At 42.9% G+C, this 27,276-nt stretch overlaps 2 protein-coding genes and 2 long non-coding RNA genes across 6 annotated transcripts; 2 read left to right on the plus strand and 2 right to left on the minus strand.

The window, feature by feature from the left end:
• Positions 1-3,519: 3,519 nt before the first annotated feature.
• Positions 3,520-21,032, plus strand: rsf1a (remodeling and spacing factor 1a). 2 transcript variants are annotated; one of them, XM_027280049.1, is made up of 18 exons: positions 3,520-3,811; positions 9,712-9,803; positions 10,190-10,282; positions 10,391-10,596; positions 10,730-10,854; positions 11,003-11,110; positions 11,404-12,823; positions 12,986-13,175; positions 13,267-13,476; positions 14,138-14,242; positions 14,580-14,659; positions 14,765-14,813; positions 15,345-15,451; positions 15,708-15,772; positions 16,210-16,381; positions 16,484-16,713; positions 16,796-16,993; positions 17,463-21,032. In XM_027280049.1, the coding sequence occupies exons 1-18, from the start codon at positions 3,658-3,660 to the stop codon at positions 18,260-18,262; spliced, it is 4,404 nt and encodes a 1,467-aa protein (XP_027135850.1). In that variant the 5' UTR covers positions 3,520-3,657; the 3' UTR covers positions 18,263-21,032. The 2 variants fall into 2 exon arrangements, with proteins under 2 accessions (XP_027135850.1, XP_027135849.1); XM_027280048.1 differs by having other exon boundaries at positions 3,521-3,811; positions 12,962-13,175.
• LOC113746000 (uncharacterized) lies at positions 8,529-10,498 on the minus strand. 2 transcript variants are annotated; one of them, XR_003462547.1, is made up of 4 exons: positions 10,385-10,498; positions 10,213-10,276; positions 10,047-10,095; positions 8,529-9,225 (listed from the first exon to the last, which is right to left on the minus strand). It is a non-coding gene; the product is annotated as an uncharacterized LOC113746000 (long non-coding RNA). The 2 variants fall into 2 exon arrangements; XR_003462546.1 differs by having other exon boundaries at positions 10,355-10,468.
• Positions 14,841-23,577, minus strand: LOC113746001 (uncharacterized). The gene is made up of 2 exons (XR_003462548.1): positions 23,468-23,577; positions 14,841-14,986 (listed from the first exon to the last, which is right to left on the minus strand). It is a non-coding gene; the product is annotated as an uncharacterized LOC113746001 (long non-coding RNA).
• clns1a (chloride channel, nucleotide-sensitive, 1A) lies at positions 23,542-27,183 on the plus strand. The gene is made up of 8 exons (XM_027280052.1): positions 23,542-23,842; positions 24,964-25,100; positions 25,433-25,573; positions 25,718-25,828; positions 25,954-25,959; positions 26,116-26,289; positions 26,569-26,635; positions 26,752-27,183. Coding segments are annotated over exons 1-8 (756 nt in total). The 5' UTR covers positions 23,542-23,723; the 3' UTR covers positions 26,753-27,183.
• The last annotated feature ends 93 nt before the right edge of the window (positions 27,184-27,276 follow it).

Genomic DNA, 27,276 nt, shown 5'->3' on the forward strand with positions numbered 1-27,276 from the left:
TGTTTGCAGACTTTTAAAAAACTGTTCTTAACTCAGCAGGTTCAGGTTGTTTACATGCATCAGAAGAAACTCCCGCTAAATTAATGAATTAATTAATTAAAGTGGACGGCAGCTCGTGATTCTTTGTAACGTGATGAACTTGAACTCACCTGTTTATTTCACGCCATGGCCGCATTGAAGCCGCTCTCCTGCAGAAAGGTCAGTGCTCAGGTGTGCTCAGGTGTTTTCCAGCGCGGACCCAGATGAGGTGGCAGGCAACGTTCATCAGATCAAACAATAAACCACAAACTTTCGAGTTTCTCCTGTAAGCTAAACTCCTTCCGCCCTTCTTTAAAAACAGCTGCTTTCACGTGCCAAAGCCAAAGCCTGATTTACAGCTCCCGCCTAATGCTGCCTTCAAGTCAGCTCGTCAGTTTGTACTTCAAAAGTCGAATACACTGTATTGATGCTTTTAGTAGGGTTGTGTTTATTAGCCCATGGAAATAAATAAAAACCTGTTTTAATCCGTCATTACAGCTGTAAAAACAGATCAGGGCACTTATGTGCTTCACCCCCAATGTCTAAATCTGGATCTTACAAGGCAACAGCGACTTATTCAAACTCTGTATTGATTTATCATTTAGATGATACAACAAACACACCACACACACACACACACACACCACACACACACCACACACCTGTATAAACAGATATTCCAGTATTTATATTAGACTAGAATATAACAAATAAAATAGAACAACAACTAAAAAGTAGTAGTATCATACAAAAGGGAATAAAAAGGATTTATTAATATTATTATATTGGACTATGTTCTTAAATATGACAAAAAGCTCAAATATGAGATGCAAAGAAAATGTGCTTTCACATTTTTTGTCTTTTGATTTGGACAAAGTACAGAACCGCTTTTAAGATGCCTCAGCGTCTGACATAACACGTGTGTGGACTGGGACTAGCATTCATTAAACTGTGGTTCCATCACAGGTCTGGACCTCCTGAGGTCTCAGGATGATCTGTGGGGTTGTGAGATGATTCACCAGGAGGAGAAAGAGAAAAATGCAGTTCTGCAAATTATATTATTTAAATATTGGATATGAATCTAAAAAATATAATTGAATAAATCTGAGTTGTCATTACATTAGGCTGACATGTTTCAGAACATTATTCAGTAGCAGTTGAGAGAGCGTGCTGACTTTAGAGTGTATGAATCTGTACATGAAGCTCTTATTTTATCAAATGTTCCAGACTTTGATGTTGTTGCTCTTGTAAAATAAAAGCTTGTAACTGGCAAAGATGTTGATGAGCAGTAAAACTCAGATCGCTTAAAAAGCCCAAACTGCGTCCAGATGTCTCTTTTGTTTTCCCTCTCTGTCTCCCTGTGGCAGATATGTTCGTTACAGGCAGCAGCTCCGTGAAGTTTCCCGTGGGGCAAGTCAGACAACGTGGCTAAACTCAGGGACAGGTCCTGCGATCAGCTGGTAGCTGGACAAAGTTCTGGTTGATATTATTATATTATTATTATTATTATATTATTATGTAAAACTGATTTCTTGCATCAGTGTCTGCTCCGCAGAAAGCTCCAACACGTTTATTCCATTTTTAAATGTTACAAAGCAGCAGAAAAGTTTGTGTTCTGCTCATTCGGTTGTAATATTAAGTGTTATGTAATGCAACTCAAACAAAACTTAAGAAGTAAACAGCTCGCCCGTTTTTTACTCGGGCAGATTGGAATTCCATCCTCCTGGTGTGAGAGATTTCCAGCAGTCCGTGAACGCAGCATCTTCCTGGGCAGCGTGACTATGTGCGCAGCATGCAGCGACACAGCAGAGACTGCGCGTGGACACACTGAGGAAATACATATAAATGCAAATCATGAGAAATAAACCGACAGTTTGGATCCATCGCTCACTGATCTGTGTGTGTGCGTGTGTGTGTGTGTGTGTGTGTGTGTGTGTGTGTGTGTGTGAGCCTGATGAAGAGGTGAACATCATGCGCTGTATTGTGTGTATTCTGCGAACATTTGAGGAATTACACCAGAATAATTTGGAAATGTTTTTAATGTTGGTCTATCGCACTGAATTCTGGGCATTTCTCCTCCCAACTTCTGGAAGCTGCGTCAAGCTGTCGTACAGCACGTGCGATGACGCCGGAAATGAAGTCAAGTCAACTTTATTGTCACTGCTGCTACATGCACAGGACATGCAGAGTATTATAAACATGAGATATAATATAAATAAAAAATATAAACAATTATTACATTTAAAGACATCCGTTGGCAAATGGACAGGTAATGTAAACAGAAATGTATCATTTAAGATATAATATAATGTATATGTTATTGGCCAGTATGGACAGAACTTAACAGGATACAAGTGAGGTATATCAAGAAGAGAAATGTCACAGTTGTGACGGCAGTGCAAAGTTTGCAATTTTTTTGAACTGAACTGGTTCCTAAAATAAAGGGGGAAGTGTCCGGACAACGACAGATACAACAAAACAGCAGGCTGTGTAATGTAATGCACACTCTTTGAATAAGCTCTGTGGAACCAGTGGCACCGTCAGGGAAGTTACGAGTTAGGACCCCACTGACAGGGGCCCCAAAAAAAATAGGTAACACCAAAAATATAAAGATTAAACCATCTCACTGAGTATATAATTTCAAATATAATAATGAAATTAATATCTTATCTCTTTTTTTTACGTGTTTGGGGCAGTAAAAAAGTTAAATTAAACACCTTTAGCACTTTGAAACTGCACTGCAGACGTATGCAGACTGTATGCAGACTGTATGCAGACTGTATGTAGACTGTATGTAGACTGTACGCAGTCTGTATGTAGACTGCATGTAGACTGTATGTAGACTGCAGACTGTATGCAGACTGTATGCAGACTGTATGCATACTGTATGCAGACTGTATGTAGACTGTATGCAGACTGTATGCAGACTGTATGTAGACTGTATGCAGACTGTATGTAGACTGTATGCATACTGTATGTAGACTGTATGCAGACTGTATGCAGACTGTATGTAGACTGTATGCAGACTGTATGTAGACTGTATGTAGACTGTACGCAGTCTGTATGTAGACTGCATGTAGACTGTATGTAGACTGCAGACTGTATGCAGACTGTATGCAGACTGTATGCATACTGTATGTAGACTGTATGCAGACTGTATGCAGACTGTATGCAGACTGTATGTAGACTGTATGCAGACTGTATGCAGACTGTATGCAGACTGTACGCAGACTGTATGTAGACTGTATGCATGTACCAATCACCAGTAGTAAATATTGTGCTAGTATTGAACTACACGATGTAAAACAGCTGCAGGCCTTTAATTAGAGTTATGTAAATCTTTTGATGGGATAGTCAGGTCCTGGAGATGTGGTGACAGCAGCTGCACAGAGGGGCCCAATTTGATTTTGTTGTCATGGGGACCAAAAATCCTGGCGGCAGAATAGTGCCACTCAGCTTTAATTTTGATTATTTGTTCAACCCCAAAACGTTTTATTTTGAAGGCGCGTCCCGGAAGCCGCAGCCCCTCGTCCCGCACAGCTTGACCCGGTAGGCTCCTCACTGCCTCCATTCATTGCTCCCGCACACAGTCGCATCCCGCACCGAGCCCTCCCCTCCTGTTTCTCTCCGCCTGGAAAGATGGCTGCTCCGGTGGTGGTGAGGAGCTTCGGCCCGGCGCTCTGCCCGAGCTTCGCGGAGGTCTGCTCGTTCCTGGAGCGGTACGGAGCGACGCTGGATCTACCGGAGATGACTTTCCCGCAGATGGAGCGGTATCTGCGGGACACGACGACAGGTGAGTGATCGGTTGTAGTGGCGATGGTTGGGGCGAAGAAGTGGTGGAAAGCTGCGACACTTGAAACCGAAGGAGAAGGGGTCCACCACTACCAGCACCACCATCATCGTGATGAGGAGGAGGAGGAGGAGGACGGGAAACGGTGAGTGTGTGGCCCGGCGGAGCAGCGTCAGACCCGGGGTTCAGTCCGCCGCCTGTCCGCCTCCTCTCCGGGGGCTGAGCCCGATTTATCTCCGGCCAAGTTTCTGAGGAAACACTCGGACACGGAGGAGCAGCTAACACGGAGCTAGCCCCACACACTCACACACACTCACACACACTTTGGACTGTGTGTGTGTGTGTGTGTGTGTGTGTGTGTGTGCTGAAGTTAACCAGCGGACACACACACACGGACACACACACGGTGTGGTGAGGTATCCTGACACACACACGGACACACACACGGTGTGGTGAGGTATCCTGATGTTGTCAGGTCTGATGTGTTAAACTTGGAGTGGGAGCCATGATGCAGCACACACACACACACACACACACACACACACACACACACACACACACACACACACACACACACACGGAGCTCCGGAGCGGTGTCAGGTGTAATTTTTCCCCGGCCTTGCCTCACAGGCAGCCGGGCTGGACTGACACCAACGTCCCTTTGTGTGTGTGTGTGTGTGTGTGTGTGTGTGTGTGTGTGTGTGTGGTGACACTCTCCATCTTTACCGGCTGTCACACCGGAGTGACCGACGTTAGATAAAAACATGGATGTTATTTGTTTATTTATTTATTTATTTATTTATTTATTATTTATTTGATTTAACCGTTGGTAGAGTGGCTGTCAAATATGCGCATGCGCAGTCAGTAGGGACTTAACGCAGGCTAACTAGTTAGCATTGTAGCATTCCGTGAAGTTTGAGTTAAAGTGAAACACAAGCTTCTTCATCTGTTTATTATTAACTATTAAGCTTCTTTATTTAATAACTGTGTTTGACACTCTGAGCTTCATGTTTTAGCAGCTCAGTCTGCCGTGTGTCTGTTAGATACTGTTCATTACCGTTAGTTCGCTTAGCTTCAACGATCACTGCAGTTAATGCTTGTTTATATTTCATTGTTTCAGCAGGGTTGGTTAGTGTTTAAATGTGTTTTTATATTTCATGTTTCGGCCCAGGGTTATAGAGTTAAATGGTGTTTATATTTCATGTTTCGGCAGGGTTAGAGTTAAATGTGTGTTTATATTTCATGTTTCGGCAGGGTTGTTAGATTAAATGTGTGTTTTTTATTTCATGTTTCAGCCGGTGTTAGAGTTAAATGGTGTTTTATATTTCATGTTTTCGGCAGGGTTAGAGTTAAATGTGTGTTTTTATTTTCATGTTTCAGCAGGGTTAGAGTTAAATGTGTGTTTTATTTCATGTTTCAGCGCGGTTAGAGTTAATGTGTGTTTTATATTTCTGTTTCGGCAGGTTAGTTAGAGTTAAATGTGTGTTTATATTTCATGTTTCGGCAGGGTTAGAGTAATGTGTGTTTTTTTCATGTTTCGGCCAGGGTTAGGTTAAATGTGTGTTTATATTTCTGTTCGGCAGGGTTATGTTAAATGTGTTGTTTATATTTTCATGTTTCGGCAGGGTTAGAGTTAAATGTGTGTTTATTATTTCATTGTTTCGGCAGGGTTAGAGTTAAATGTGTGTTTATATTTTCATGTTTCGGCAGGGTTAGAGTTAAATGTGTGTTTATATTTCATGTTTCGGCAGGGTTAGAGTTAAATGTGTGTTTATATTTCATGTTTCGGCAGGGTTAGAGTTAACTGTGTGTTTATATTTCATGTTTCGGCAGGGTTAGAGTTATGTGTGTTTATATTTCATGTTTCGGCAGGGTTGAGTTAAATGTTGTTTATATTTCATGTTTTCGGCAGGGTTAGAGTTAATGTGTGTTATATTCATGTTTCGGCAGGGTTGTTAGAGTTAAAGTGTGTTTTATTTCATGTTTCGGCGAGTTAGAGTTTAAATGTGTGTGTTATATTTCATGTTTCGGCAGGTGTTAGAGTTAAATGTGTGTTTTATTCATGTTTCGGCGGAGGGTTAGAGTTAAATGTGTGTTTATTTTCATGTTTCAGCAGGGGTTAGGTTAAATGTGTGTTTATATTATTGTTTCGCAGGGTTAGATGTTAAATGTGTTGTTTATTTTTCGTTTCGGCCGGGTTAGTTTAAATGGTGTTTATATTTTCATGTTTTCGGCAGGGTTAGAGTTAAATGGTGTTTATATTTCATGTTTCGCAGGGTTAGTAGTTAAATGCGTGTTATATTTCATTTTTCGCAGGGTTAGAGTTAAAAATGGTGTTTATATTTCATGTTTCGGCAGGGTTAGAGTTAATGCGTGTTTATATTTCATGTTTCCGGCAGGGGGTTAGAGTTAAATGCGTGTTTATATTTCAGTTTCGGCCAGGGTTAGAGTTAAATGCTGTTGTTTATATTTCATGTTTCGCAGGGTTAGAGTTAAATGCGTGTTTATATTTCATGTTTCGGCAGGGTTAGAGTTAAAGTTGTGTTTATATTTCATTTTCGGCAGGGTGTTAGAGTTTACGATGCGTGTTTATATTTTCTGTTTCGGCAGGGTTAGAGTTAAAGTGTGTTTATGTTTCATGTTTCGGCAGGGTTAGTGTTAAATGTTGTGTTATAATATTTTATGTCGGCAGGGCAGGGGTTAGAGTTAAATGTGTGTTATATTTCATGTTTCTTGGCAGGGTTAGAGTTTAAATGTGTGTTTATATTTCATGTTTCGGCAGGGTTAGAGTTAATGTGTGTTTATATTCATGTTTCGGCAGGGTTAGTGTTAAATGTTGTGTTTATATTTCATGTTTCCGCAGGGGTTAGAGTTAAATGTGTGTTTATATTTCATGTTTCGGCAGGGTTCGAGTTAAATGTGTGTTTATATTTCATGTTTCGGCCGGGTTAGAGTTTAAATGTGTGTTATATTTCATGTTTCGGCAGGGTTAGAGTTAAATGTGTGTTTAATTTATGTTTCGGCGGGTTAGGGTTAGAGTTAATGTGTGTTTTATATTTCATGTTTCGGCCGGTTATGAGTTAAATGTGTGTTTATATTTCATGTTTCGGCAGGGTTTTTTGTTAGAGTTTAAATGTGTGTTTATATTTCATGTTTCGGCAGGGTTAGAGTTAAATGTGTGTTTATATTTCATGTTTCGGCGCACGGGTTAGAGTTAAATGTGTGTGTTTATATTTCATGTTTCGGCAGGGTTAGGTTAAATGTGTGTTATATTTCAGTTTCGGCAGGGTTAGGTTAAATGTGTGTTTTATATTTCATGTTTCGGCAGGGGTAGAGTTAAATGTGTGTTTATATTTCATGTTTCGGCAGGGTTGTAGTTAATGTGTGTTTATATTCATGTTTCGGCAGGGTTAGAGTTAAAGTGTGTTTATATTTCATGTTTCGGCAGGGTTAGAGTTAAACGTGTGTCTATTTCATGTTTCGGCAGGGTTAGAGTTAAAATGTGTGTTTATATTCATGTTTCGGCAGGGTTAGAGTTTAGGTTAAACGTGTGTTTATTTTCATGTTTCGGCAGGGTAGGTTAAATGTGTGTTTATATTTCATGTTTCGGCCGGGTTAGAGTTATGTGTGTTTATATTTCTGTTTCGGCCGGGTTGAGTTAAATGTGTGTTTATATTCATGTTTCGCGGGTTAGAGTTAAATGTGTGTTTATATTTCATGTTTCGGCGGGTTAGAGTTAAATGTGTGTTTATATTTCATGTTTCGGCAGGGTTAGAGTTAAATGTGTGTTTATATTTCATGTTTCGGCAGGGTTAGAGTTAAATGTGTGTTTATATTTCATGTTTCGGCCAGGGTTAGAGTTAATGTGTGTTTATATTTCATGTTTCGGCAGGGTTAGAGTTTCATGTGTTTATATTTCATGTTTCGGCAGGGTTTGAGTTAAATGCGTGTTTATATTTCATGTTTCGCAGGTTAGGTTAAATGTGTTTTATATTTCATGTTTCGCGGGTTTTAGGGTGTTAGAGTTAAATGTGTGTTTATATTTCATGTTTCGGCAGGGTTAGTAGTTAATCGTTGTTTATATTTCATGTTTTCGCGGCAGGTTAGAGTTAAATGCGTGTTTTATTTCATGTTTCGGCAGGGTTAGAGTTAAATGCGTGTTTATGATTCATGTTTCGGCAGGGTTAGAGTTAAATGCGTGTTTATGTTTCATGTTTCGGCAGGGTTAGAGTTAAATGCGTGTTTATATTTCATTGTTCGGCCGGGTTAGAGATTTAGAGTTAATGTGTGTTTATATTTCATGTTTCGGCGGGTGTTAGAGTTTAAATGTGTTGTTTATATTTCATGTTTCGGCAGGGTTGTTAGATTAAATGTGTGTTTAATTATCATGTTTGTTTCGCAGGGTTTGGTTAGAGTTAATGTGCGTGTTTATATTTCATGTTTCGGCAGGTTGTGTTAAATGCGTTGTTATATTTCATGTTTCGGCAGGGTTAGTGTTACAATGCGTTGTTTTAGATTTCATTGTTTCGCAGGGTTAGAGTTAAATGTGTGTTTATATTTCATGTTTCGGCAGGGTTAGAGTTAAATGTGTGTTTATATTTCATGTTTCGGCAGGGTTAGAGTTAAATGTGTGTTTATATTTCATGTTTCGGCAGGGTTAGAGTTAAATGTGTGTTTATATTTCATGTTTCGGCAGGGTTAGAGTTAAATGTGTGTTTATATTTCATGTTTCGGCAGGGTTAGAGTTAAATGTGTGTTTATATTTCATGTTTCGGCAGGGTTAGAGTTAAATGTGTGTTTATATTTCATGTTTCGGCAGGGTTGGAGTTAAATGCGTGTTTATATTTCATCTTTCAGCAGGGTTAGAGTTAAATGTGTGTTTATATTTCATCTTTCAGCAGGGTTAGCGTTAAATAATAATGATGAGAAACTTTTAGTTTAACGTGCCAGTGACAGAAAACTGGAATTTCCTGTAAATTCACGGGCTCCGTGACAGTCTCACGTTAACAGCCTCTTTTGTCCCAGGTTGTTTTTTTTTTTTTAGTTACATGTATTTTTTTTGTTACATGTGTGGTTAGAAATGCCAGTGGAAATCTTTATCATCGTGGAGGCAGAACAGGTAGTCATAGCAGTGTCATGACAACAATAATCAGAGGACAGATGCAACAATAAACATGATTAAACACATGTACTAATGTATAATAAAAAGTAGTTTGACGCAGTCTCCATTGAAAGTTCACATGAATATCAAATCAAATCAGGTTTTATTTGTATAGCCCAAAGTCACAAAGTCCATTTTAACTTTCCAAGTGTGACGTGCTGAGTCTGTGCTGCAGTGGTCCGGGTTTGATACCAGCCCGGGCCCTTGGCTCCATGTCTGCCCTGCCTCACTGTGTCTCTCTCCAAGCTGCCACTATCTAAAAAAAGCAGAAATGCAAGAGTGATGTAAGTTATAGTAAACATCAATTTACCTAGCTAGCACATCTCCAGGTGTAAGGAAAAAATAACAGTGTATGTATATTATAAGCAGCATAACAACACTGACAGGTGTGTCTCTTTTTTTATTGTTTATCTCAAGGCATTTGAGTTGCACTGATAACGAGGCTCATAAGCCCCCAAACATAGTCTGTTTACGTCAGTATGAACACGACATTCATTCATTCATGGCTGGAATTGTAATTTTCCAACAGCTGCTGGTAAAAATGTGAACTAAATACACAAGCAAATGAAGGCGCGGTGTTTAGATCGAAAGGTACTGCTGTCAGGTTGTGTTGACTGCTGTTACAGACAGTTTTTCTATTAATCAACACTTTGTTTTTTTATATATAAATCTGATCTGAATGACCTGAAACAATCTAACACTGTTACACAGATAATCATTTCTGATCTGATGTGTCTTCCAGTTCCTAAACCCCTTGTGGAGCTTCACGTCAAGCTGCTCAGAAAACTGGGGAGGTCTGTGTCTACTGACCGCTGGGAAAAATACCTGGCTAAGGTGAGGGCTCTGTGTTTATGTGAGTGTGTGTGTTCCTTTTAGACTGACTGCACTTGACTTGAGTAAACATGAAGAGGTTCAGCTTTGTCAGCTTGGAGTGCTCACTCGCTGCTTTTCAAGAGGCACTTCTCAGGTTTGCGCTCCAGTTTCTCACCTGTGGCCACCAAGTGTTTAATTAGTGTGACTGGGATGCAGTTACAACCCATTTTTACAAAGGTGTATAGGTGTACAGAAAACTTTGACCTTGTGGAGTTTAAGTGGAGAACTTTCCATTAACCGTGGAGCCCGACTTCTGTTGACAGAAGACGTATGAAAGATTAAACTGGACATATTAGTTTGTTTAGGTTTGTTATGCAGTGACTACATCTAGTTGTTGTTTCCTGTAGGTTTGCCAGGAGTTGAACAATACCTGGGCATGGGAGCTGGAGCAGAAGGGCTACCAGGAAATGTCCATGGAGTGCAAGTCAAGCATCCTGAAAGTACGACATTCCCTGTTTTTACTAAAAATAATGAGCGAACCACAAAGAAATATCTGCAGCATCCACACTGACCTTCTCTTCTCCTTCCTCCTCTTTCCTCACCTTCAGTATCTGTGCGAGTGTCAGTTCGACGACAACCTGAAGTTCAAGATGGCCATCAATGAGGAGGACCCGGAAAAAATGCGTCTGCAGCCTATAGGTCGGGACCGGCAGGGCCTGATGTACTGGCTTCAGCTGGACCAGGAGCAGAACATCAGGCTGTACACGGAGGAGCAGGACGACCAGGACGGATCCACCTGGAAGTGCATCGTCAGGTAGTACTGTGATGTTTTGATCTGGTGGACGTACCTGATGTCACTGCTGGATAACATGCTGCAGTGTCAGTTCACCAGTTCATGCTCCAACTCCATTTAAGTCCTGCTCTCCTCTTATATCTTGTCTTCTCAGGACACGCAACGACCTGGCTGAAGCTCTGGAGCTTCTAAAAGCACAGGTTGAACCAAACCTGGATCAGGGCCGGGACCAGAACCAAGCTGGACCAGGGAGCACCAGCCCTACAGAGAAAGATGCAGGTGTGCTGGGTGAATGAGTAGATATCGTTTTGGATTGTAGGGTTTATATAATGGATGGAAAAAAATGACATCATCAACATTAAACAACTGAAAATACACAAGAGACTGAAGGACTGAGTGTGTGTTTGTGTGTGTCATGACCATTTAGGGGATGAGACCATCGGAAAAACTAATCCCGAACCCTCCAAGACCACAGAGGAACACACTGATGATACGAAGGCTGACCCTGTAAACGAAGAGAAACCACTGAGACCAGGTACAGAGAGTAAACAACCCCACAGTTCCCAAGCCAAGTCCCTGTGGACTAAACTACTGCTGCCCCTCAAAGTACAGATGTTGTGCTTACATGGTTAGAGTTTTAAACCCCAAGGGCACCAAACAATTTAGTTTTTATTACCGAAAAAGATGGATGGGAAACCAGCCAGCGTATCCACTACTGCCAGCTACTTTTACAGTTTCACCTGTCAGATAAAAGAAGAAGAGAAAACGACCTTTGAATGATCGACACCTCATTTTGAGTATGATCGTTTCGTGTTTTTTGTTTTGCAGTGGTGAAGCTGGAGCAGACGCAGCCTGTCAAGCAGGAAAACACTGAGGCTGAGGTCAAAGAAGAGAAGACGGACCACAAGCCTCCTGTCTTCGATAATCGTGTGAGCACGATCACCACCATCATCAAAGCGGAGACCAGAGACTCTGACGGCCCCAAGAACACCGTATCGGTCGTCATGGCACCAGGTGCGGCTGTGACAAAACCGGAAATGAACAAGGAAGTGGAAGCCGAGCGGGCGGTCGTCAGGAGCAGCCAGCAGGCCAAGATACCACTGAAGAAGAGGGAGCTTAAGCTGGCCGAGAGCTACCACAGCAACCACCTCAACAACAGCAACAGCAGCAGTATTATTGTCTGTAACCCTTCAGTGATCCAGACCAAGGACGGTCACGGAAGAGACGGGAAGGTGCCTAACTTATTAGCGCCCCCTGTCGGTCAAGCTGTCTCACAACAGCAACTAGTGGTCACTGCATCGAGGCAGGAACTGACCAATGGGAGAGCGTCTCTCCTCCTGCCACACAAAGAGGGACAGAATGGAGTCATAGGGGTCATAGGTCAAGTTGGAGTTGTAGGTCATGTAGGGGTCATCCGCAGCCCGTCTGAGCGTCACAGAGCCGTCGGCGCTGAGCAGCAGGAACAGAACGGGCCGAGTTTAGACCACCAGGGGTCCAGAGCTGTTGAGGAGGAGCGGGAGGTGAGCCGGCAGTCAGTGTTGGTAAGGAAGGGACCCGTTGAAGGGGAGGCGCCGGCTTCCACTCTGATTCCTCATGTGGTGATGGAGGCTCAAACTGCCAGGAAGCTACCATCCATAAAATCTGATCAACCCCCTGAAGTCGTAGAGAGAAAAGTGGATTCTGTTAGTGTTTCCTCGTTGTCTCATTCCACAGAGGAGCCCAAAAGACAGACGGCAGAAGATCAGGGTAAGAAAACAACAGAGGAGCCGTTAGACAGGGGGACGAAAACAAGCCACAGCAGTCATCAGCAGAAATGTGACAACCTGGACGAGAGGGAGGACAGGAGACGAGAGGCGTCTGAGCGTCCTGTGGCAGAAGAAGGAAGTAAAGATGACCATGAAAAGAATAAAAGCACTTTAGGAAAGCTGGAGGCAGATTTAGGGAGCACCGTTCCACAGCTGAAAGTAGACCAGCAGGATAAAAAGGAGCACCAGGGAGACGGGCTCAATGGTGCTCTGGCAGCCCCGTTTAGGGTGAAGGACCCTGGGCTTGGATCAGAGGAGAAGAAGGGTCCCCGTGAGGAAGCTTCCTCTGAGCTCCAGAAAGAAGGAATCAGATTGAAGATCAAGATTCCTCCTCACCGGAGAAACAAGTTGAAGGGAAAGGGGGGAAAGGAGGAGGAGAAGGAGAGGGAGCAGGAGGTGCAAGAGGAAGGGAGGCCACTGAGGAGATCTGCAAGGATTTGCAGGTATGTGTGTAATAAAATATGAAACTGATGCATCAGAGAATAAACTCTGTATTTGTCTTTGTCCATTGTGATCACAGCTACAGCTGGTTTGTTTCTGACAATAAATTCAGCTCCGTCTTCATACCTTTTTTCTTGAAGATCATCTGCTTTGCCAAAATGCAGGCCAAGCTCGAAGGTGGCCGAGAGCCAGAAAAAGAAACCACAAAGAAAACAGGCACTGCCCAGCAGAACGAGGGGAGAGGATGAGGAGGAGGAAGAGGAGGAGGAGGAGGAAGACGATGAAGAGGAGCAGGACTCAACTACAAAGAAAGACAGAAAAACAGAACCTGCTGGTCAAATCAGGAAACAAAGGGTAAGCAGTGTGTGTCCTGTGAGAGTGAACACATCGACCAGCTCTGTTCTACCTGTTTGACTCTTTCTCTTCTTCTGTTGCTTTTTTAAAGGGTAAAAGGAGGCATCGACGCCCCCGATGGTCCAACATTCGTTCAAAGAGACGCAAACTAAATGAAGGAGGGGAGGTGGAGGACAGAGGGAAGAAGCAAGGAGAGGAGGAGAGTGACGGAGAGAGCGACTCCGATGAATCCTGTAAATCAGAGGAGCTTCCCAGCGAGGACGCCTGCAGTCACTGTGGGCTGCCCAACCACCCCGAACTGGTGAGAGTGTGTGTGTGTGTGTGTGTGTGTGTGTGTGTGTGTGTGTGTGTGTGGACCCCTGAACTTTTTCAAACTCCAGTGTATTTCCATCTTTGAGGCAGCTTTGGTAAACTTCCCTGTTTCAACATGTCGGTGTCCTCGAGCACAAAGAAAGAAAGAAAGAAAGAAAGAAAGAAAGAAAGAAAGAAATGGTTTTCCCAGTTTGGTGTGGAGGAATTTGACTGACCTGCACTCAGCCCTGACCTTTGACCTTTGGGATGAACTAGAGCACCGCCATCCCTGTTGCATCTCGCTGATACTCTCGTGTCTGGATGGGAGTGAATCCCTTCAGTCAGGTTGTGGAGGCTTGTGTGTCCATACACTTTGATTACACTGTAGTATTCTGCTGTACAGTCAGATAAAAATAACCCAGCTGTGTGTGATTTGGTTCTAAGGGTTGGATGGAGATGTTGGATGTTTGAGGAATTTTACTGTTTTTCCCAAAGTCAGAAACTATTAACAGACTTCTTATAAATCTGCTGTAGTCTCTCTCTATCCTGACTCAGTTGTTGAGTTCACAAAAGCAAAACGCTGAAGCCATGTAAGGCTTTGTTCATAGTTTCATATTGTGAATGAAACTATGCAAAGAGTTATTTCACTGTGTGTGTGTGTCCTCCCTCAGATCCTGCTGTGTGACTCCTGTGATAGCGGATACCACACTGCCTGTCTGCGGCCGCCGCTCATGTTGATTCCTGACGGAGAATGGTTCTGTCCACCCTGCCAACATGTAAGCTGTGTGTGTGTGACAGAGGCAGGCTGACATGTAGGCACACATATAACACGTTAGACCTCTTATGTAGATGGATGGTAAGATGGGTTAAATGTTTTTGATGTTAGTAACAGTGTAACACACGACTCAGCCCTGACACAAGCAGTCAAACAAGAACCTTTCCTTTAAAACAGTCTCAAACTGCCAAAATATGAATCAGCAAATAAGATTTTAGTTGTGATGAGTCATGAGATGAGCTTTGGACACATTTCAGTGCTGAGGTTTGATCTCCAGCCCGACGAACAAGCTTTCAAACGGTTGACAGATTTGTGGTGTTTGGTTTTTCTCCTTTCAGAAGCTGCTGTGTGAGAAACTGGAGGAGCAGCTGCAGAATCTGGACAGTGCTCTGAAGAAAAGAGAGAGAGCAGAGAGGAGGTACACACACACACACACACACACACACACACACACATTGAAGATAAACCTCTGAAGAAAATGATGGATTTGGACCCTCCTCCTTTCTCTCTGTGTGTCTCTCAGGAGGGAGCGGCTGGTGTATGTGGGAATCAGTGTGGAGAACATCATCCCTGTGAGTAATTCATGTGTGGCTTTTAGGATCTTTATTCTTCTTCTACCCTGAAACCATAGACGGCATAAAATCACGCCCAGGTTTATGAAGAGCCGTTGTGAGGGTTCGTCTCAGTGCGGTGGCTCTGGTCGTTCCCATCTTGGCAGTCCTGCCTCTGCCGCCTCCCGGCTGATCTAAAAATAAGAAAAGAAAGTACAAAAGTCTGAAATTCAGTTTCAGTCTCTAGAGTCTACAGTCTCAGTCGATGGATGAGATTTAGTAATTACTGTCACTTTATATTTTTAAAGATGTACAAAATCAAATAATTTGAACTTTTTATCTGTCACCTCAAAACTTTTTATTCACAAATCAAACAAACAACATAGCAGTGATTTAAACCTAATCTGTTTCTAACCGGACGTTTCTGAGGAATGAAAAATAAAAGTGTTGCCATCAAACAGCTGTGAACCTCCGACACAGAACTGACCTTTGAACAGTTTAAACCTGTGCGACAAACTTGGTATGATATTAAACATGGTTTGACTGACTCAGGAGGGAGATGAAGAGGAAGAGGAGAAGTCCACGAAGAAGAAAGATCCCAAGAAGAGCAAAAATCTGGGGAGGAGATCAACCAGAACCAGGAAGCACATCAGCTACAGGTGGGTGTGGGCTGGTGGGGTTAAGGGCCCGGTGGAGTTTTCTTATGTCAGTGTTTCTCACCAAAACACACCGTGTCATCGAGGTGTAACAGCAGGACGGTTCCCTTTCTTAAAATAATGTGGACCTCCATGTTTCCAGTAGCAACCAACCCGTGGAAATGGCATTGCAGCTATAACTTTCTAGTGACTTGCATTAATGATAACTGTTAAAATGACCCGACTGTGTCAACAACTGCTTTGTATGTGTGCGTTGCAGGTTTGATGACTTCGACGACGCCATTGATGAGGCTATAGAGGAAGACATCGGGGACATCTGTGGCGGTGAGTGCACAATTCAAAACAAAGGAAACTTCTTAGAGTGCAGATGTTCTGAGCGGAGGGGAATAAATCTGTATCACACTGTAAATTCATCACTAACACGATTCCCTGCTTTGAAGACTGGGCAGGAAACAACCACATGAATAATGGCTTAGTGTGAATTAGTTATTCCTGTAAGACGGCATAATACCAGATTAATGAGACTGACACACCTAAATGGAATGCAGCCATTGTTCATGTTAGCAGAGCAGACTTTCTGCTGTTACATGTCAGGATGTGGTCGGAGTAACGAGCTCCAGTTCAGTCAGCGCGTTAGATAAAAAAGTTCAAAATCAGTGAAGCGGTAATAAACTCAACCCTAATGTGTAAATTTAATATAAAACATCTAATAAAAGTTTGTATATGAGAAGCTGAACTTTGTTTCTCTTTTGTTGCTGCAGGAGCAGAGCAGGGCAAAGACATCACAGCTGTCCTGTCAGAGGACGGCAAGGGTCAGCGGCCAATCAGAAGCCAGGCTCGTTCTGCCAGAAACAGGAAGAGGAGGAGACTGAACGACCTGGAGAGTGACAGCACGGCGGCAGAGAGCGAGGACGAGTTCATGCTTAGCAACAGGTAACACACACACACACACACACACACACACACACACACACACACACACACACACACTCTTTTCCATTTGACTCATTTCTTTTCCCCCTTGTCCCCTCAAAGCTCAGAGGATGAGGACTTTGGTGCGTCAGGGGCAGATGATGATGAGGAGGAAGACGAAGACGCGGGCAGCGACGTGGGCAGCTTGGAGAGCGGGGCACGCTCCAAACGGGCATTAAGAGGGGTACCTAAACACCGACCCATCAAGACCCAACGCAGGGGCAGGAAGCGACTGAGACGGCGGCGGAGACGCTCCTCCGAGGAAGAGGAGGAAGACACTGATGAAGAAATGGGTGAGTCTTGCTGAAAGACAGAATATTTTCAATTATAGCCTGATAAATGAATCAGTAATCTGAATTTCCACGTCCTGTCCAGACTCGGATCAGTTCAGTGACATGACTGACAGCGACGCTGACAAAAAGAGGCGGGGTCTGAGGCGAGGCCAATGCCAGCAGGTCAACTACCGTGAGACGTCTGAGTCATCAGACAACTCCAAAACCTCCCCCAACCGGGACAAGGTTAAACCCCGAGGCCGACCACGCAAGGAGCATCTCTCGAGCGACTACAGCGATGGTCAGTCACTGCTGGAATCTGCAGCGTCCTTTTACTCTGAATTCGTGCAGGTCAAGAACCACGTTAAGAGAGGATCAGGGAGAAAACACGAACTGTCCTCTTAAGTTAAACTGAGCCCAGTTCTCGTCACCATGATCGGTTACCATGATGCAGTTTGTCCAGGCCCTTGAGGACTTTGTATCTTGTGTCAGGACAGAAGTTATCCGACACCGACATGTTCTCAAGCCCTGCTTCAGAAGTATCCCAAAATATTTTAGATCATTTGGTACCACTGAAATTTACTTCTGTAACCGTGTTTGGATAAAAATCAGATTTGGTCCAATATTTTTCTCATACACTGAGTTTAATGCAGCATCGGGGCACAGACCTCTGAGGGTTTGACATCACAGACTATCAAACTGTTTGTCTTTGGTCAGAAGGTCAGAGGCTCACCTTACTCCAACCAACAAATCCTTTCTTTTTCTTTCAGTGTCCCCTTCCTCTAGAGAATCTGATGAGGAGGATGACTACGAAGACGAAGAAGAAGACGTGCAGAGAAAGAGAGTGAACAGGAGGAGAAGAGAGGAGGAAGACCTCCGGAGAAGCAGGACGAGAGACAAGCGGCGGAGATATGAAGACGACGAGGACGATGGAGAGAGAGGCCGGCGACTGAAAAGGAAACTGTTAGAGAAGGAGAAAGACAAAGACACCCGGAGGAGGTTAAAGAGGACAGACAGAGAGGAAGAGGAGGACCTGGAGAAGATGGGCCGGGGGAAGAGGAGAGAGATTCTGTCACAGCAGCGCCGCAAACGACTCGCTCAGATGCTGAAGAAACGGCGGCCTTCGACGGACGAAGAGGATGAGGAAGATTCAGACGAATCAGAGTCGTCGTCAGAAGAGGATCGTCCAATCCGCAAAAGACTCAACCGCATCGACTCTGACGATGACGAAGAGGAAGACGAGGAGGAAGAGGAGGGAAGACAGAAGGTGACGACCAAAAAGTCTTCAGCAGGAGGAGAGAGGAGGGCCGACAACAAAAACGACAGCGACGCTCAGGACAAGGGGAGGGGCCGCAGCCTGTCTCCATCAAACGGACATCGGACCTCCAGAGGCCCGACGAAGCCTGGGGCTGGAAGTCCCACTGTGCCCAGGGACAGTGCAGGATCAGGCAGGCACAATGGCCCCTTACATCCAGAGGAGGAGGAGGAGGAGGAAGAGGAAGATGAGGAGGAGGAGGAGGAGGGCCAGTCAGACTCTTTAAACTCTGTCCAGAACAGTCCGCAGTCATGATGGCTGTCTGTGAGTAACGCTCGCTTCTTGGTTTCAGTTTTTTTGTTTTTCTTTTAACTGTCAGGCCTTTTTACCACAAACTGGATCTCTCTCTCCATCCGCCTCTTTCTCTCCCCTTCTTACTCTCCTGTCTTGCTCTTCCTCCTCGCTGTTGTATTGTGGTAGAGTGCTATCCACCATCACGTGCTGTACGTCACAACACAAACTCATTTACACTCATCGTCACCTCTGGCAGGACCGCACGCCAGCCGGACCAAAAGCGACGTCGCACCAGGACTGGCAGCACTTCATGTTTTTCAGTGGACGCACTCACACGGTTTACCCGTGACCATTTCTCTGAACTCTTTGAGTCACGGACGTCTTTCTGGTGGGTCCACGCGTCAGGATGATCGAGCGTTCATCCCATTTGGGCCTGACTGAACCAGACACGGGAATCTGTTTGTAGTGTACCTCATCCTAAAGCACTTCATCATTCTCATAGCACTTAATATCCCGCCACCAAGGAGAGTGTCAGTGTCAAACCAAACACTTTGGATACAGAGCTGTTACAAACCCAGCACATCAGTTTGCTTTGATTTGTTTGTTTTCAGATTTCTGCCTCCACCCAGCACAGTGGAAGTGAACGGATTTTTTTTTAGCCTAAGACGAGATGTCCACATCATCCACTGACTCCCAGTGAGGGGACATTTGTCCCTTCTCTCTGTGTCCTGTCTCTGTCTTTCTATAATCTAATAATCTTATAACTGTTTTTAAATGCCCCTTTCTCAGTGCAGCAACACTCTGCTGTGTTGTGGCGATGGCAGAAATCTGAGACAGTCCCCTCAAATGCTGCAAAAATAAATATGACGTGACAACATGATGATGTAAATTTGTCAGTGACAGTGTTATTTAAATGCAAACTACAGAAATAATCAGGCTTGACTCTAATTAAGGAGACACACTGACTACGACACACACTCACTGTTCAGAGAGCGCAACACTAACGGTGCATTGAAGTCCTCAAAGAGATGAAGGTGGTTAACAACTTCACGTTCAAACATTCTCAGTGCTGAAGATCTGCTGCTTTTCTTTTTCTAATGTGATAATGAACTGAATATTTTTCAGTTTTAACGTGTCGGTCGGACAAAAAAAGAAGTTTGACGAATCACCTGAGGATTCAGGAAACTTCTGTTGGGCATTTCACTCTTCTGACATTTTATGGAACAATTAAACAATTACTTTAAGAAAATAATCAGCAGATGAATTGATAACGAAGCACTAGTAAATATTTTAGTATAACTTCCGACAACTTATGTTGATTTTTCCCGGCTGCTACAGTTTGTATCTTAGGTCCATTATTAAAAGCCTGCTGTGACACAACAATAATAATACACACCACAGTGCATTCATGGAGGGCTGCTGCTTGCTGCAGAACTGTCCTCCTGATTTAAAAAGTCAGCCAAAGTGTTTCGGTTTGAGACTGCTCACTCGTTTGTTCCATATGTTCATTACACCTTGGCCTGGTGGGACCACGTTTGCTGTACATACTTTGCCTGTACGCTGTTCCTTGTAAGATAATAGTTGTTCTGTTCTCTTAGTCCTCTTGTAAAATATAGTGTTATATTTTCTATATGAAGGAGAGGAGGAGAGATGCTGCTGTGAGTGATGTGTGGATCGATAAGGTTTCAACTGCGAGTTCATCGGCGGTTTGCGTGTTTTGTTTGAAATTCTGCAGCCGTCGATTTGTGTGAAATAAGACCAGCGTGCAGCCCGTTCATGTCACAGAAGTGTGAGAAGAGCTGAATGTTGCTCTCTTTCAGCCCCGTGTCGCACATCTTTAAAGATTTTTAACATTTCTTCTCCCTGAAGGGGATCCCAGGAGTTTTTAAGAAGGAACAAAGCTTTATTTATTTTTCTGATGGAGGCTCAGGTGAGGAAAATGATCTGGTCAATCAAACAACTGCTAACTTTGTTTTCTCCACCAGCCATCTCCGCTCCTGAACAGCCACCATCATGATAGTAAAATAAGTGTCGGGTGAACTTTTGGGTTGACTGTGTGGACATGCGATGGTGTCTTTGTTGGGCACAATGGAAGAATTCTTTTAACTTCAAACAGTCAAATCACTGTGAAGGCTTTAAATGACTTTTATCCTGCTGTTCACATGAACCGAACTGGTTTCTCTCTAGATACTTTGTAACGATCCCCCCCCTCAAAAAGTTGAACTCAAAAATTAATTGCAGATCTTCCTTTCATTTCTTTCTCTCAGTTTTTAGAAGTGATTTGAAGTGGAGGAAACTCTGAGCCCGTATTTGTCAAACTTCTGAGAATTACACTTCAAAAAGTAAAAACAGTTCTTTGAAGCAACTTACTCGAACCTGCAGCAACATGTAAGAAAAACTCTTAAGGACAATGTTCAAGCAATGATATTGTTACATATATGTTCAGAGCAGAGGTGACGACTTCTCCTACGTCTGCCAAAAATATAAAATTAAAGAAACCCTTCAATCTAATCTATTTAGAATCTATAAATATGAAAAAAGTATGAAATGATGGAAACTGAAATATAAACAAAAAGAGAAATTTGACTAACGCATCAGAAGAATGAAGCTTTTGGCTCAAACGACCTGATTCTACATTTTGCTCCAGCTGACGTTTCATTCATCATGATATTTTGTACAGTCACTGATTAACGTCCCAGAAATGTTTGGCTCTCTTTGTTTTTGTACTTGCATCATAAATGATCTTCACCAACTTTCCTCCTAAACTGAAGTCATAAATGTGATAAATGGATTTTATCTTCAGGGCTGTTTGAATGATTTCTACTTTCATCTTTCACTCGAGTTTGATAAATACGGGCTCGGATCCGTCTGCAGCTCTGGTCGTGATCTGATGCGATAAAAGATTCACAGCTGACGTGTTGAAGAGAAACTCTGAAACGTTTTCTCTCTGCTTCTTTTAATTAGCTCTGATTCCAAACACAGTACAAAACAGTTTACTCTTTAATCTAATCAGCTTTGAAGCTTTTCAGGTGCAGTGAATACATTTGTTTTAAGAAAATGATATTTTATCTCAATATGTCACAAAACAGTGACGAATAATTTGAAAAACATCATCACCATTTTATAAAAAGTTGAAGATTCCCTTTTTAAGATGTGTTTAATGTGCACGGTCACAAAACAGACTGATTAAGTGGAAGTGATTTTTATTTTTTTTTAAAGCTGCTGTCACTCGTCAGAGAATATAAAGTGGAAAACTGATATTTAAAAGGTCAAGGTCATGAAACTGAAGACGCACATCAAGAGAAATGCAGATAAGAAGGAAGTTTATTTTTTCTACTTTCATTCCATTTTAAAATCGACGTGAACTTTTTAGTGAGTCAGGCACTTTATTACCGTCGCCTGTATGTACCAGTCTTATCTTAATGAGTGCAATCTGTAAAAGGTCAATAACTCATAGTTTCTGTAGCCATGTGAGTTCACCAGTAATCTTATTTATTAGATCATGCTCTGAACTTTGTTCATGACAGATGTTTGTGATCATTTCGAAGAACATACTGTGATGATTTAAAAGACAAAAATCAAGTCTATACCAGTCAAAGATCAGATTATATTAGTGGTTTACATTTAACTTTGGAGAAAAATCAGAAAGTGATCAAAACCAGTTGATTTATTTTACACGGATCTTTAGAAAAGTTTCTTTTGTTTGTGCAGAAGAACATCTCAGTTTGCCAAAAGTGTTCAAATAAGACTTATAGTTGAATTGGTCATTACCTGGTTTGGTACAAGCTTGGTACATACTGGCCTTGCTCACTCACTGTCAGATAAATGTGAGTTTGTGGCATTGATTAAAAAAAAAGTGGCTGGATTTTACCGCCAGTTAAATTACTAAATGTTCTTTCAGGTACTTTCCTGACATTGTTCAGGTAATAAGATAAATCTCCGTTGGCTCTAATCAGCGTGAAAATCCCCCTAATGCAGAACTGCAGGAGCAGCATCTTGATCATCACAAATGTTTTTATATCATTTACGAGCTAAACTGGACTCTGAAGGTTTCCCTTCGAGTCAGAACCAGTTCTTTAAGAGTTTCTTACCCAGATTAGTCTCCTCACGGTGGGAAACCCTCCGACAGCATTTGGACATACAGGAAGGTAAAACCAGCCCAGGGGAGATTAATGTGTGTTTATGCCACCAGCCCGAAATCATTCCTCTGAACCTGATGTGTATCTCTGTGTTTGCCACTGTGGCAGAATCTGTTGGTTTTAAAATGTTCAGTCCAACTAATCTGGATTCAAACAGGCACTACTGGATGTGAGTGCAGCTCCTTCCATTTCTCTGTTGTACTGTTACTGTAGTATCGCTGTAACATAAATGTTTTCTAAGTTATTAAAACCAACATCCAGGCATCTCCTCAAAAACACACCGTGTCTGTGCCTTTCTCTCTCTCTCTTTTTGTGGATTATCCTGCTGGAGAGAAATTGGAACATTTCTGTGGATGCTCAGCACATCACAGGTGAAATTCAATATCCCAGCTGACCACAACATCTGTTCTCTGTGTAAACTACATCCACCTTCAAGATTTTCAAGGTTTAATAAAACAAAATCTACATTCTGCTTAAGTATCACTTAAATTAATGATAATATAATATATAATAGTATTTCAACTGATCTAAAAGGGGCTTTTATGTCATTTCTATAATGTTTTTAAAAAGTTAATTGAACCATGATCTCAAGACTGTGTGTGACGATGCCATGGAGACTTTTAGTTAAATCCTGTTCACATAAAAATATGAATAAAATAAAATAGATTACATCAGATGTCTACCTATAGGGAGATTTTAAAGCTTTATTTTGAAAGGCTTCCTCTGGTGGTCACAATATGTAATTACACAACTGTATTACCCCCAAAAGCAACATTTCTATCATGTTTTATCACATTATGTTTACATTCTAAGTATTAATATGCCGTTATGTCTATTCATTAATTAATTAATGCTTCCTCGCGCTCACACCTGCGGCAGGTCATAAAATAAAAGCCTTGCTAACTTGGGCTAACTGTTAAATCTCAGACGAGTTGTGACCTTTGTGACATGAACATTAATATAATTAATCAATAATATATATATAATATAATAATCCAGTCTTCTGCAGTTTAAATTATAGACCTTTCAAAATAAAAGACTGCTGCTGCTGCGACACGCTACGTGAATACGGATGTGACGTACGTACGCAGTGTTTACGCATGTTTCGTTGCGTAGCCGCGGTGTTCCAGCGTTGAAAGGTCGTCGGTCCGTCAGCGAGCAGCAGCGACGCTTCGTGCCGCCCTGAGTGACTCTCTGCCCGGCTCGTCCTCGCTGCGTTCACCCGGAGAAGAAGCAGCTTGTGGCAGTTTATCCGCCCGCAGCTTCACCGAGGAGGTAAAGTCGCTGCTTCGCTGCTGGAAGTGGGTCACACGGCTCCTCGTTGTCTGGTTTCGGGCCCCGGGATGGTTTTACTGAAGAACCTCCGTCCTCCCACCGAGGGAGTGCGGCACGAGCAAGCCGAGACCACGGCGGTGCTGGACGGGCAGAAGCTGGGCTGCGGCACGCTGTACGTGGCCGAGACGTAAGTGAAGCACATGGCGCCTGTTTCTGTCTCTGACCCGGTGTCGGTGTTTAATCAGTGTTTGATGCAGACATTAATTTAAATAATGTTTTTATTAAGAATACAACGTGCTGCACGCGACACTCCGCGTGCTAAGCACTTCCGGAGTAGTGCCTTTCAAAATAATTGTTGACAAAGACAGCAGCATATTATTGTTTTTCGAGCACGGCGTGCTCGAAAAACAATAATATGCTCCTGTCTTTGATTAATCAGTTATTCAATTAGTCAGATAATTAGATTATATTAACAGTTAATTGATGGTTTAAAACCTTCAGCTAATTGATAATTGTTTGATTTCAGCTTGAGGACGTCACCTGTAATCAAAATGTTCTGATGTTTTGTGGACCAAAGAACTAATCGATGAATCGATGAATCGACAGTTTAGTCAATGATGAAAATAATCATTAGTTGCGCTAAATATGCCCAATATCTGAAGGTTCCAGCTTCTAAAATGTGAGGATTGATAAATAAATATATATATATATATATAGTACACACAAAATTGAAGGAACGGAGAAGTATCAAGGGTTGAAAGAGCAGCTGGAACGGATGTGGAAGGTCAAGGGTTGCGTGGTCCCCGTGGTAGTGGGGGCACTTGGGGCAGTGACCCCCAAACTGGGAGAGTGGCTCCAGGAACAACATCTGAAGGCTCAGTCCAGAAGAGTGCAGTCCTAGGAACATCGGAGATACTGCGCAGAACCCTCAAACTCCCAGGCCTCTGGTAGAGGACCCGAGCTTGAGGATGACACGGATACCACCCCGCCGGGGTGAGAAGGAGATATAATAGTTTACTGAATGACTGAAGCTTTGGGCTCCAGGACATTATAATGTGGCACTTTTCTGACATTTTATAGGTAAAATGAGAAATCCAGGATCAGTCAACAATGGAAATAATCGTTAGTTGCAGCCCTGCAGTCAGGACCTGTCACCAGTTTAAAACTAGAGTTACTCATACATTGATTTTTAATGAGACTTTCAGTCTTGGTGAACCAACAGTGCCACTTTCAAACTGTCCAGTGAAGCTAAAAAAAGGCTCTGCAGCATGATAACTGTCGGCTTTGTGTGTGTTTTCTTTTCCTCAGACGCCTGTCGTGGTTTGATGGCTCAGGGTTGGGTTTCTGTCTCGAGTATCCCACCATCGGCCTGCACGCCATCTCCAGAGACGTCAGCACTTACCCGCAGGAACACCTGTACGTCATGGTCAACGGGAAGCTCGGGGGTGAGAGTGATGCAAAGTCTACAGTTTGTATTAAAGCGTCGATTGGTCCAGGGTTGTCTTCTGAGTTCTGCTGTGACGTCAGTGAACAGTTTGTTTGGTACCAAACATCTGTGACTGGAAGCTCTGTGATCTGAACACATGTTCATCCTTAGATGTGAAAATATATTTGTCTTCTGATGTTTTTGGAGGAGTTTGTGTGTCTGTAAGGTAGACTCTATATTAAGATACATGCACGAGAAGCAGTGTGGCATAATGATTCATATATAACCAGGAGGGAAGTTACGACTTGGCGTCTCCTGACTGTGTGAGTCTCTAACTGTGTGTGTTGCCAGATGAGAATGAGGCAGAAATGGCAGAGAAAGCAGCTGAAGATGAAGAAGAAGAAGATGACGACAGTAACAGCAGTGGTGGTGACGATGACGAAGAAGGAACCATCACAGAGATCCGATTTGTGCCCGGCGACAAGGCCGCATGTAAGTGACCACAGAGAGGAGGAGGGTCAGGCAGATACATCGACTTCACAGTATATCGGACTGATGCTGATCCTTTACTGTGTGTGTGTGTGTGTGTGTGTGTGTGTGTGTGTGTGTGTGTGTGTGTGTGTGTGTTACATGTAGTGGAGCCCATGTTCTCAGCGATGTGCGAGTGCCAGGCACTGCACCCCGACCCAGAGGATGATGACTCTGACAACGACTTCGAAGGAGAAGAGTACGACGTGGAGGAAGCTGGTGAGGACACACACACACACACACACGATGAAAATACAGTATAACATAAACACAAACATGCTGTGGACTGAATATAAAATACTGACTCTTATTTTCTGCTTCTCTGGTTGTCTGGATTCTTGCAGAAGCAGGTAAGACATCTAAACACCTTCGACTGAAACTTTATTCTTTCTGAGCACAGAAACAAATCCAATAATGCTGCGATGCTGCACTGACACACACACTGCTGACCTGGGTGTGTCATGACTCATGTCCTGTCACTGACCTCTCTCTCCTCCACCACCCAGAGCACGGCCATGCTGACATCCCGACTTTCTACACCTGTGATGAGGGTCTGTCGGCGCTCACACAGGAGGGTCACGCCACCCTGGAGAGGCTGGAGGGGATGTTGGCCCACTCAGTCGCTCAGCAGTATCACATGGCCGGAGTCCGAACCGCAGAAACCAACGCTGAGTTTGAAGGTTTGAGTCAAACCAGATTAGATTTTTTTTTATACGTGTAACATCAGTGTTAATTATTGCAGCTATTTTAGAGTCTTCAGATGAAAACGCTCATTTACATCTACGTCATTTTGATCCTCATCAGGAATTTCTCACAAACTATTTTACTATCATTTGGTAGCTTCTCACTTGCAGTATCTCACTGGTCTTTTACATAAACCTGCAGTAAAAATTAAAAGCATTGTGGCTGTTTTGATAAGATTTTGTCGATGGGACGTTTGAACTCTTTGTTGTTGACAGATGGTATGGAGGTGGACGCAGCAGCGATGGAGGCCGGTCAGTTTGAGGACGCGGATGTCGAGCACTGGTAACTTAACATGAAATTAAAGATTTTGTTAAAACATATTTGCTGATGATCTGACTGGGACAGATGTTGTTTGTTGTGCAGTCTGGTTTATTCGTGTTGTCTGACTCTGTCTGTAGATGGAAGTCGTCTCAGCAGCCGATCAAAGCTCCACTGTTGCGTCATGCGATTGGAGAAGAGGACAGCAGCACTTCTTTAAGGCTCTTACTCGTATTTCTTCTGTTCTCGCTGTTTCTTTGTGTACTTAAAGTCATCTCTGTAGTTTTTTTTGTAGCTTCTTACGTTCACTCGTTGAGTGTTGAGCTCTTGTGTTTCTGCTCATCCTCCTGTCGCCTCATCTCTACTAATTTTGAACAAAGTGCTGTGATGTCAACTCAGCTACTGTGGATTATTGAGACGCAGCCCCAGATTCTATTGTTGACTGTAAAAAAACAAAACACTGAGTTTATGTTTGTTTTGTACCTAACGACCAAATTAATATCTGTTTTTTTCCTGCCGAGGAGCGTTAATGTCTTTGTATGAAATTGTCAATAAATGCATAGTTTTTTGTATGAGTTTGATTTTTTTTTTTTCCCCGTTTGATTTATTATCGTCCAGCTGTGGTTTAAAAGTTACTGTGACCGTTTCTTTTTGGCAGCTAAGAC

This window comes from Larimichthys crocea, chromosome VII, assembly GCF_000972845.2.
Source record: "Larimichthys crocea isolate SSNF chromosome VII, L_crocea_2.0, whole genome shotgun sequence".
NCBI lineage: Eukaryota > Metazoa > Chordata > Actinopteri > Sciaenidae > Larimichthys > Larimichthys crocea.